At 41.8% G+C, this 12,553-nt stretch overlaps 1 protein-coding gene across 24 annotated transcripts in view; it reads right to left on the bottom strand.

The window, feature by feature from the left end:
* MACF1 (microtubule actin crosslinking factor 1) overlaps window positions 1-12,553 on the bottom strand; it is a 319,261-nt gene that overhangs the window by 2,238 nt on the left and 304,470 nt on the right. For 12 of the 24 annotated variants that reach the window (XM_057500029.1, XM_057500030.1, XM_057500031.1 and 9 more), the window contains 5 exons: window positions 10,052-10,169; window positions 9,175-9,243; window positions 3,418-3,629; window positions 2,806-2,916; window positions 32-161 (listed from right to left, as the gene is read on the bottom strand). In XM_057500029.1, coding sequence (XP_057356012.1) covers window positions 32-161; window positions 2,806-2,916; window positions 3,418-3,629; window positions 9,175-9,243; window positions 10,052-10,169 — 640 coding nt within the window. The remainder of the gene's footprint in view (window positions 1-31; window positions 162-2,805; window positions 2,917-3,417; window positions 3,630-9,174; window positions 9,244-10,051; window positions 10,170-12,553) is intronic. The other 12 variants (XM_057500039.1, XM_036876661.2, XM_057500045.1 and 9 more) reach the window with 3 other exon arrangements.

Genomic DNA, 12,553 nt, shown 5'->3' with positions numbered 1-12,553 from the left:
TCAATGCACAGGTCCTGGGGCAGGCACTTACCTGCCCGATTCGTTCTGGCCCCTGTGGAGGCTGGGGAAGAACTATTGCTCGTGTCACCAGCAAGGGACGTTCGACTAGAATGAAAAGTTGGTGTTGGTCTTTTCAACTTGCTGCCTGCCGATGGAATAACCTTAAAAAAAAATAAAAAAGGCTGTATTTTCTTGGTAAAATTTTTCATAGAACTTCCTTTTAAAAGGTCTACTTAAGACTCTTTATATTTAATCGACTGAAGAGCAAATTAAAAGTCCAGGAAAACAAAGATTTATTTTGAAAGTGTCATATGCCATGTATTTTGAGAATTCCTAAAGATAAAGGATCAATGTTGCAATATAATTTCAAAACGTCTTCCAAATGTCTACTAGAAATTTACTGATGAATCTTATATTACTCACAAATTTCCACTAGAAACGGAAAAAAAAAAAATCCAGATAACTCTAAAAAGCATCCTCAAGTTTTGGGGTTAGAAATTTGAAATAAAGTACTCATAATCATACTTAAATATTTAATATGGAGATCCAAATATCACTCCCATCTCTATTGCTAGGTAGGGTGTGGTAACTTTAGTCAAGCTAAGTAAGGTCTGTCAGTCTGTTTCCTCAGTGATAAAATGCAGATAAAATCACTTAACTTGTAGATCAAATAAACGGTTAGAAGAAGTGTATGACGGGGGCTGGGATATCTGGATCAAGGTTCTGAATGAAGAATAGAGGCCTGGACTTGGAGCTAGGCTCTCTGACTTGCCTATGTTAACATCTGTCTCTACTTCTTCCTCAGGGCATCAGGGATAGATCCTGCCTCTCAGCTCCATTTCTGTCACACTCCCTCTCATCCAGTCTACCCAGCCACACTGACCTCCCTGCTGATCCCCCAACAGCCCCATCCCCAGTGCTTGTGAGGCACTTCCCATTTCCTTGGGGTGGCTCTGCTGAAATGACCTGCCAGAGAGGCCCTGCTTCACTTCTAAGGAACACTGCTTATACCTTTCCGTTCTCTTCCTCTGCTTCATTTTTCTGCATAGCACTTATTACCACCTGGTGTATGATACACTTGTGTGCTGTCCTGAAATAAAGCACGAGTGCCATAAAAGCAGGACTTCGTTTTGTTCACTGTCACATTCTCAGCTCCTACAGCAGGGTCTGGCACAGAAGGTGGGCTTCATAAGAATTCGTGGAATGAATAAATTGTGTAGAAGCATTCCTAAGCTGGAAAACAGCTGGATAGAGGAACGTTATTATTACTGCTACATTTCCTATTTGAGTGTTTTTTCTTTTTTAAGATAGTAGAAAACTTAATTTGGAGAGAGAATATTTTTAAAAGTCTGTTTGAAATATCACTCATTCCACAGCATACTGCTCTAATTTTTCTTTGCAGTCAATTGAAATCACTTGTTTTCCAGGAACTTTAAGATGTTTATATAAACAGAAGAGTAAAGCACCCCATTTCATTGTGTTTCTTGTGTAGAATTGAAGAAAAGGCAAAAGCAACAGTAAGTGATTAGCATTTGCGCACAAACCCTCCTGGCCCACACAGGAGGAAGAGCACCAGTTTCAGAAGCTATCATTTGTGTGCACTGCTGCTGGGAAGACTGCAGCCCCAGAATCTTGGCTGGGGGTCCACGTCAGGACGTGGCCTGCACAACACCAGTAGGTAAGGAAAGATGAACCCCCAAAATGAAACAAAACAAAAGGTAAAACCTTAAGACAAAACAAAAAGGCAGACCTGTCAGAATCCTGTGAGAATGTGCACTTAATAATTAAAACATTAAAAATTTTAGAACTTTGAGACTTCCATGAAACTGGAGCCATTAAGGAAGAAGAAAAGACAGGCAGGTTGAGTCTTGGGGTTTCAGTGGCAGTAGGTCCCCAGATCGTGTTCTACACCAGACATATTTCGGAACTGGAGTTTTGGCTTAGAGCGGGTGAATCCCAAAGCAGCAGCCCATCCATAGGCATTGGCTTCTTAGACCTCCTGCCTCTCTGGCTGAAGCTTTACATGGTTGAAGCAATGTTATCTTTTGAGGCACAAGAATCCAATGCTTCCCAGCAGGAACTAGAATGCAAATTGCATCTTTACCAGACAAGCTGCTAGCCCCACGTTTTGTTTCTGAAACACTGCTCTTCCGGAAGTGCTCAGGCATCATAATGACTGCACTTGAACATGCTTAATTGCTGCCAAGTGTATTCAAATCAAGGCTACATAAACCCAAGTGCCTAGGCGAATAAATTCAGAATCAAAAATCGGAGCCTCAGAGCAGTGTTCACCGATACTGTGCTTGGCTGAAGAGGCAGCACCCAGCCTCAGAGCAGTTTGCAATACCGACCGCCCTGGGGATGTGGCTCAGGGCAGCGGGGGGACTGGCCACTCTTCTGTCCTAGGCAAAGATAGAACACTGCTGAACATGCACCACAGTGGAATTTCAAAGTGTTCGTAACTCATCTGTATCCAACGTTTGGAGACTCCGAGAGGCCTGATTACAGATAACACCATTGCCAGGAATGACACTGTTTATCATCCTGAACAAATACTATTCTAAAGACTGTTAGAAAGTTGTTAAACAATCCAGTTTTAGGCATCTCTTATTTATCTCCAATTTTGGTGAGTCCGAGTTAGAAACCCCTGAAAAACACTTGACTGGATCAGTCAGCTGTGAAAGCAAGCACCACAAAGATGGAAAAGAGCATGGACTCATGTCAGGAAGAGGAGCTGGTCAAGTTCTTGGCAATAGCGAGGGCCTCATCTTGACTGTGTCCTTAGTCAGCAAAGCCATACTCTACCTCGGGGCTGGGCAGCTGGAGGTCAGGATAATGGCTGTCCCTGACAGGGGTGCCAGCTTTACTGTTTACCAACCAGGGTTTGTCATAACAGCGAGAGAACTGAAGTGGAGTCTGCGAAACGGAAATCCAAAAGGAAGGACGGGAACAATTGAAAATGGAACAGAAAGGGAGCAAATTGGGAACATAAAAAATAAATAGAAGACACTAAATTTTAAAGAAACAGAAAACAAAATAAAATGAGCATCAGTCCAATAAGATAAAAGGGACCAGGCAGAAAGGCAATAGCGTTCTTCATACATAACTCATCATAACAAACTTATGTATTAGCCCCAGCTGCACAGATAGTGCCTGGATTGTTCAAGATTATTTGATTCTGGATGGGAAATACATGGAAAAAGCATTTCTGACTTAATGACCTGAGCTTCTATTTTAATAAATGTCCTTGGTAGTCATCTTAAAGGTCCTGTATCTGTTCAGGCCTGGTCTAGGCAGAGCTTGGTCAATATGTCTTCATGCTTCTCTCCTCACAGAGTCTTTCAGAGGCTACACTGAGCACTGAATGTCTGCAAATATGGCAATGGGAAGAAGGCCATAATGGAGGCCAGTACCTACCTTGGTACCACTGGCTGGGGTGGCTGGAGAGGATGGCATAGATGTACAGCTGTGGTTACTCTGACTAGCACTTGAGCTGGAGCGGGTGGGCGAGGCTGCCCGGGAAGATGGTTTGGACCTTCGACCCCGTGATCGGAAAGGGGTCATTCCCTGGGATGCCCCTTCAGGTAGGATGAATTTCTCCCTAAGTTCGATGTTAGTTCTACCTCGTGCTAAAAAGGGAATAAACACACGTACATACAACGTCAGTTAATCTTACAAAATCTCTGATGGTCATACAGCTGCTTGACCCCGTAACAGTTATAAGTTATAGGTTTAGTATCAGCTGTGGATTCTTTTCAAAAGGAGATAAATTCATGATTTATTAGACTTGTCATTATTCTCACCCACAGCAGACATATCACCTAACAATAAGTCCCCTGGTTTAATGATACAGAAAGCTTTGTATGCAGAGCACCAACCCCTTCTGTGGTCCTGAGCTTGCCCTGCCACTGTCCCCTGGGGTAAGCACACTGTGACTGGTCAAGGAAAGCATATGCAGCAGTTCACAAACCTCCAAGGTTAAATCCAAACCCCTCTTTTCTCTCTCATAGTACATGTGTACTCTTTGCTCAGCTTTTGCAAAATTCATGGTTATGAAAAAGTGAAGAAAAACATATCTTTGGAATAGATGCTGTCCAGACTCTTCCATTTGAATTCAGTTGATAAGACTCCTAAAGAAAGAGGTCTAGGAACTCAGGATAGTAAAAATATCAGAATCATTAGGAAGTAAACATGTGGGAGGAGAGAGAGAAAGATTGAGACCATGCATAAAACTTGCCAATAAGAAACTGTTAAGTCAAAAACTGAAAGCAACAAGCTGAAGGGATGCCTATGGGTGGGAGGGGACGTGAGGGTGGGAGGACCTGGGAACAGCACGAAGGCCAAGACCTGTCCTGTGACTTTCTGGAGCTGCACCCAGAACTTAAAATTTGGATTCGGTCATAAGATATAAAGTATGACTAAAGCAAATGTTAAATGTGAAAGGTACTACTTATTTAAAAGAAATAATTCCTCTAGGATATATTCTGAGATTATTCCTAACTGAAAGGTATTAGCCTGCCATAACCCTCTACACCTCCTCTATCCATCCTAAACTGTTCACTTTTTAGAATGTATGTGACAGATCTAAATAGGACTGGTGGCAAAAACCTGGGAAGAGAGAAGCATTATAAACAAAATGTTGGTTGTTCTTTTCTACTTTAGAGTTTCTACTATGGCCAGAAACCACAAGTTTAGATTTCAGGTAATTGCGCCCTCTCTCTTCTGCCTAACCCCACATCTAGGGAATTGGAGGAATCTTGGTAGAATCTGATTTTAAATTAGGTTGCATGGGTGTACATGCAGAGTAGCTCCAAATTCCTAAATCAGATTCTCAGTTTATTATGTTGATGTAACATATCAAAGTATCAGGCTGAAAGGGCCAACTTGGATATTAAAACCTCTGAGTAACAGTCTAAGCTCTGCCGCCAGTTGGGTCTTTCTGGGCCTCAGTTTCCTCAGGCTCACCAGAGGTGATCAGGCTGACTGATCTAGTCCTTGTCCAGATGGTCTATGACTCAACGGCCCCTGGAATGCTAAGCGCCCTTTTAGGCTCACTCCTTGGCCCTCAGTTGTCCATTCACCCATTTCCTGGACTTGAGCACTTCCCTGTGTCTACACCAATGATTCTCAAAGAGAATTTCCTTCAGTACTAACATGGGTACCTCAGTAAGGCTTCAGATCGCCAATAACTATGGATTCAGGACTTGTTCTTATTTATTTCATGTTGACTAAAATACCCAGTACAACAAGCAGACACACAGCAAACTCTAAGATAACACTGATGAATGAAATCATTACTTAGCTGAAGGTTTGGACAGCCCAAAGTAACTGTTTATGGTCATAATCCATAAAGCTTTAAGATGTGAGATTTAAACCTAGTAGTCATTAAATAGTTCACTTCTGAGACAATTTTCTCAGACATAAACAACAGAGTGATACAAGAGGAAGACTTTGAAATGGCATCTCAGATGAGGACAGACATTTCAGTGTAATATTACAATGTCTTGGTCCCCATGCATTGTGCAATTTATAAAGTGTGACTGCACGCAGTAGTGTACCTGCCTGTCATCAGCAACCAGTCAGCATCCTGTCACACACACAAGGGAACTGGAGCACTCAGAGGCTGAGGCCAAGGAGAGCTGTGGCACAGCTGGCCCTCCTTCCCTCTGAGCTGGTCTCTTCCCACCTGCCAGCTCTTTGCACCAACATTGCACTAGTGGCCTCGACTCTCCTCTCATTCCCCTCAGACTTCTATCCCCACCATGCCAATCAGGTCATTCTAGTAAGTTGCCACCAATAACTTCTGCCTCAGGGAGGAATTTTCTAAAATTGTATAAAGGTTGAAATATATGAAAATGTACAGAAATAATAAAAATTCCTTAATCTTACAACTTTAGAACAGTCTATATTAAAATGTTGGTGTGTCTTCATTCCTTTTCACACTGTGTATATATATTTTTAACCCAAAAGCATCAGGAATGTTCCTCCACACTTGACATGTCATTCATAATTTCAACTAGCTGCAAAGTATTTCATCTTATACACATCAATTTATTTAACCAACCCTAGGTTGTTTTCTAATCTTGACTATAATTTTAAAACATTGTATACAATGCTGTGATAAACTACTTATAAGAAATTTTAAGCATATCCATGATTTCCTGAGGATAAATTTCTAGAAGTGGATTTTCTAGGGAGAAAGGATGCATGTTTAAGATTTTTGGAACTTGTCAATTGATCTAAAAAATTTTATACCAATGTACACACTCCAAAATAATGTATAAGTGTGTTCAATTTACTCACTTGGGCCAGTGCTATATGAGATAGAGAAAATACATGTGCAGGTAAAGGTCTAACATTTGACAGGTAAAGACACCTCTCTGCTGCTGTAATTTGCACATGAGGGAACTACTAACTGCTCTCTTCTCCAAACTCTCCTCCCTTGGCTCCCAGGACACCTGCTCTCCTGCTTCTCCCTCCTTCCTCCTGACTACTCCTTCCCGCCCATTTGAAAACATTGACATTCTGCTAGGGTCTGTCTGTAGGCCTGTTCTCCCTCTTAGACTTTGAACCTGGTGATGAGCTCACCCCCCGAGACTGCCATGCCATCATACAGTCATGCCCGACTCCCAAATGTACCCCCTGTGCACTTGCCTGGATGCCAGAAGTTATACCCATGACTGTTTGACATGACCACAGCCAGAAACCTGGGAGTCGATGTAGGTCCCTCCCTCCTGCTGGCAGTTCAGTCTATTGATTCTACCTTGTGATGCCTGTTGAATCCCCCGAGCCTTCCCACACCTCCTTATACTTAAGTGGTTCATCTACCATGTCCTCTACCCTGAAGCATGGAACAGGCTTCCAACTGTCTCTGTGTTTCTCATCTTACTCCCCAGAACTGAATTTCTAAATAAAAATCTGGTATCTCTAAATGGCTCAAAATCTGTCCATGGTCTTTCACTGCTTACACAATTTCCCAAACCATGATTTTTGAGGGGTTCCTACTAAAAGTAGTTTAGTAAATGCTGCACACTACATTTCCCCCGCTGGGAGAGCCCTAATGCAATCAACATTTTGTAGGCTCTGAGAAGTCCTGCAGTAAAGGAACCTCTCATTAGCTTCAGCTCAGTGTCTTTCAAATGCATTTGACCATTCTGGGTCTTTTGAAGATCACATCTTGGGGATGTCAGACCCTGAAGGCACCCATTTCAAGTTCAGTTTTTTAACCACCAAAGAAGTCATCATTTTCTAAGGGACGTATTATGCTAGGCACCTGATATTGGCTGGAATAAACCAGTTAAAATTCAGTACTAAAAAAAAAAAAAAAATTCAGTACGAAGCTACTGTTTAATGGGTTGAGAGTTTCAGTTTTACAACATGGAAGAGTTCTGTAGATGGGTGACGGTAGCACAAGTGTGAACATATACAGTGCCACTGAACCGAACACTTACAAATGGTCACACTTATCAATTTTGTTACTTGGCAGTACCAGGAACCTACTGAATATTTTCACTTTATACATTTGACTAACACAATGTGCACTTTGCAGTATCTTTCATCTTTTTAAACAGCTGTGTAAGTGGAGATAACAAATGATTGTGCATGTTGATACTAAATTCTCATGAATTTTTTACTATCTTCAGTAAAACGTTCTCTATGGTCCAGAAAGCCAAGGAAATGCAACATAAATGAATATAAAATCTCTCCAAGTGGTGCTTCTAGAAGCCACTTTAATCCTCGCAGAACCCTAGATGGCTTCAAGGGACTTTTCCTTTTTGTGATATTCATGCCCTTCAAGTCACTTACTACAACCGCCCCAGCCCTTGAAGTGTTCATCTCCTAGCACAACTTTTTATTTGATTAGAAGTAGCTCATCCTGCCTGTCACAGTAGCGTTACAATGGCTAAGGCTGCTGGGGAGGCCCTGGCTCTGCAATCGCTGGAACCGAGATGACAGCTGAGCCCCAGGACGGCACTCCCGTAGAGGCACAGAGAAGCCTTACCTTGTTTGCTCCAAGGGCTGCTGAAAAAGGCTACTATGTTCCATAGGAAATTCTACTAGATGGCCCTCCCAAAGTTCCTGGAGGTTCCGATCTTAAGCTATTAAGATGAGGATAAAGCAAGCAGTGTTCTTGTTGGCCAGCAGCATATTATCAAAAATAGAGCAATTACAGCAGGCAGCAAAACAGGCAACCAAAGATTCCAAAGGTCACATGCAGTATCTCTCCTGCTTATTTATTCAGTCCAATTATACGTGACAGAGGAAATAAAACCTTAGTAGAATTGCAAAGGAATAAGGTTGTTTTACTGAGTCATGGTTAAAATGAATTATACTGCTTGTTTCAAAGAATGGTAGAGGACTTTTCTATGAAGGAAATTAGCAATATAACTTCTAACACAGATTCAACCCTTTCAAGTTTTTGTCAGAATAGGTGTTTTCAAAAGTAGCAATTTTTTAAAAAAAGAGATCCTAATGAAAATTTTTACTCTGCTTGTTGGAGTAAGTGTAGAATGAGTGAAAATAAGAGTACTTATTTTATGGGCATATCTGAATTCAGTTGAGAACTGTACCCTTTAGCTCTAAATGCTTCAGAATATGACAAGTCACTTCCAAAGATGTTAAATAATAAACATTTCTGCTAGGTTTATAAATAAACTTTAATGCATTTAATTATGCAGGCTGAACCAGTAATATACACACACAAAAAGGAGTGGTGGTGACGGGCACATTAGGCTCTGAGACCACAGAGCACATACGACAGCCACACGATCTTGGATTTGAATCCTTGTCTGCCACTTATTACTGTCTGTCCCCAGGCAAGTTATTTAACTTTTCTATGCTTCGATTACCTTTTCTGTAAAATGGAGATAATACTATCTATCTATCCCTCACAGAGGCACAAATGTGTTATTATTTATAAACTGCTTATAATAGTGTATGGCACATAAAAAGTTATATTAAGTATTTACGAAATAAATATTCCATGAGTACTGACTCAACAGGAATATTTTATTCTGTCAACTTAAAACAGTTAGAAAAGCTATGGTTTGTCTATTTCAAAGCATTCATAAAAGCAGCAGATATCACAGAGCCAAGAGGTGCTACAGTTTAAGAAGCAAAGCCATTCTCAACGGGCTGGGGTGTGGGTAACAGGGACAAAGCTTAAAAGCCAACCTATGGGAGACTGACTGGAAATCGAAGAGCTGGAATCAGAGCGCTTTATTTTACTCCCAGGATGGTGAACTAGAATAAAAAATAAATAAACACAAAGAAACAGAGACAGAGCAGGAAACGCAGAAACTGGTCAAGAAAGACAAACTGGCAGACAGTTGGGGAGCCTCCTGTATACCCACATGCAGCTTGGCTAACAGGAAAAATGAAAGGTTGCAGTTGAAGAGGATTTAGCAGCTAGAATTTGACCATCTCTCCTCTGGTTGAAGCCCTCACACGGCTCTAGCTGCAGGCCCATCATTCATATTAAATTTCTCATTCTCTTTTGCCCTGGACTGGCATGCCAACCTTTCCATGTTTAGCTGACAGACACCCCAGTCTTGCTTAGGTCATCATCTGCCTCAGAAGTATCTGGGCTCTTTGCTAGGTGTTCCTTACCCCTCTCTTCTGGTCAAGGAAGCTCCCCAGTTCTTCCCTGCATGGGACGGGCCCAACACCCATCATGAGTTTTAGGCACAGGAATTATGGCCAAAGGGATCTGAAGCACTGACAGAAACCTAAAGGGTTTCAGCAGGTTCCTTTGTAGGCTAGTGTTAATTTTAACATCTCAACCTGGAACACTTGATGACACCATATACCTTCCTAATTCTTGTTACTGTGGGCCTCGAAACCTGTCTCCTCTGATATCATCAACCTCTCCTGCTTTCTCTCCCTGGTCACTCTGGCATCCTTGAGTTCCGATCTGTACTAGTGGGATGACACCTGAGCAGCTTAACAACAAAATAAACAACAGACCCACCACCAACACTTTGGGTACATATGGAAGATCAGCAGCGAGCGCGCACTTAACACGTAATTCATGCTCAGGATGGTTCCTTACCTCGGCAGGGGTCATTTTTCACCAAGAATTCATCCAAGGCCATCCATCCGCCACCAACGCGGACCATCACTGTGCTGCGCAGGATGCGGACCAGCCGCAGCTGCTGGGAGTCCCCGAACTGCAGGGCCAAGGGGGAACTGATGAGTGAGCGCCTTGGGGCAGGCCTATACTTTCTTCCCAAAGCAGACTGTATTCAGGCAAAAATAACAACCTGATAGTTTGGGGAGAATTTTAAGTCCATTTTGGGTTTTTCAATAGAATTTAAAAGATAGAAAAGCTGAAATATCAAGCTAAACACCAGTGTCTTGACATACTTTCTACTGGAATAAAGTTTACTTTTGCAAGTCACACCTCTGCCCCTGCATCAAAACGGGGAAGGCAGAGGATGGACAAATGTTAACTTGCTTTGATTCTTTTAAAGATTCTGCCCAAAGTAAATTTCTTTGTTATGCTAGCTTGTTTTCATAAAAGAAAGATAGATATAAGGTAGATGTTAACTTCTGAATACAGTGTGCTCAAATGGAGAACAGCAAATACTACTTTGAGCCTTAAGGAAATCCTTGCAAAGCATCATTATCACAAGCTTAAAAGGAAATTTGATTTTCCACATTAGGTTTTTGGAAACAAACCCTAAGTATTTGCTAACTGTGATGTCACCAGCAGAAAAGCTTGTTCAACTGAACAAATCATTAGATAGTATTTATACTAAAATTTAGTCAAAGAAATTTTCAGTCTACCATGATTATAAAAAGTGTTCAACAATCATTCAGGATGTTAAGACAAGCATGACTTTCTGATATTTATTTTTTCCTTTTTTTCTTGCCCAACATTCCTACTTCTTAGCTCTGTTAACATCTGAAGTTTCTTATTGCACAAAGTACCATCTTCCGAAACTAAAGAGGCAACAAAGAAAATAACGCTGAGATCCCAAAAACAATAGTCAAATATCAATTATTTGGCTAGAGAAATAGCATTCCTAAAATTACTTAATTCTAGAAGGATGTTCAGGGATGGGGGGAGGAAGGGAAGAGGAGAAGGGACAACTTAATCACTTAATTAAGACTTTTATAAAGTTATAAAGGAGAACCGTACTTTGAAACAAGGCACAAAAAGTGAAAATGCCAGAAAGGATGTTTAAAAGGGACATATAACTGACCTCCCTCAAAATTAATATATTTGTGGCAATTCTCCCTGTTACGCTGCACTGGCTCAAGTGTGCTATTTATACAAGCAGAGTGGCTGAAAAAACATCATCTCATCCCAGGCCTTTACTTTGAAAATAAAAGTTGCCCCACATCTTTCATCTCATGCAGTTTTTAAGTTTTTACACACAGTGGCCACAGCAACAGCACGGTGTAGTACCAAGTGCACTGAAGTGGGTGCCCAGAGAGGTGAGGGAATAAACGTCCTGTCCTGGGAAGGAAGCTGCCTCTTTGGCCTCTGAGGGAGCCTCCCTCAGAAGCTAGTCCAATGAGTGAAAATGGGGAGGATTTCACCACATCCGTGAGCACTGACAGCCTGAGCCACTGTCACGGTTCTCTCTGGATAGGTGATGGGGGGAGGGAAATAAGGGCCTGCAAGGCCTCCAGAGTGAGCACAAGGGAACTCCACCGTGCTCTCCCCGTACATTATTGTATCCTCTAATTTACTTGTCAGACTTTAGAATTTATTTATTTCATTTTTTCCTGTTCATTTCTTCCTGAAGCTCTCTGAAAGATTCTGTTTCTGCTAAGCTATGGGGAAGAGGTGGTCAGACCCAAGCCAGCAGCCAAAGTGGCTGGGTTAGTTGAGGCCTGAGTGAGGAGTGGTAGAAGGGGTTACAGCAGCTCTAAAAACAGGTACCTGCATAAACCTGGGTTGTCCATGAGTTAAGGGCAACAGTAACTTGTTCTCCTCTTAGATGGAAAATCACACAGTGACCTGGGTTCCTGCAGTGACTGTGACAGTCAGCATGTGATCCTTGTAGCCTCGTGTATATAATGCACTTAATAATTCTGTTCCCAACATTGGAACTAACTAATCTGACCCTCTCAGGTCAATGGAGCAGCAGAGGACATCGGTGTGACTTCACAGGAGCCTCTGGTACCTGCATGCAGTTCCTAGCAAACAGGCCCGTCCCTAGGTACTACTTGGCACACTGATGCAATGATTTATTTAAAGCTAGTTTGACTGTTCTTGTCTTTAGTTTCTATCCTCTGATCTTCCCCTGATTGGCTCAGAATGTTACTGTAGGTAAGTGATTAATGGAGTGCCTGGAACTTGACACTGATTGAGGATCTCAAATCAGCTTTTAGTGTTTCTGATTTTATATCACAAGACAGATTTTTACCCATGCAACTTCCTTCCATTTGAAGATACAGGACCCCAGAGCCCTCAAAAAAAATCTAAAAGGTTAGAGTTACCAAGTGGAGTGAAAGGCATTCAATCTTTTTTGTAAGTCTAATTTGATCCCATTTGATTCTGGCTGACTGGCCATAATAGGCAAGCTTCAGGCCACAGCTA

The sequence above is a fragment of the Manis pentadactyla genome, chromosome 4 (genome assembly GCF_030020395.1).
Source record: "Manis pentadactyla isolate mManPen7 chromosome 4, mManPen7.hap1, whole genome shotgun sequence".
In the NCBI taxonomy this organism is placed as follows: domain Eukaryota; kingdom Metazoa; phylum Chordata; class Mammalia; order Pholidota; family Manidae; genus Manis; species Manis pentadactyla.
Note: the sequence above shows the minus strand (reverse complement) of the source record. Positions and strands in the feature narration are given on the sequence as shown.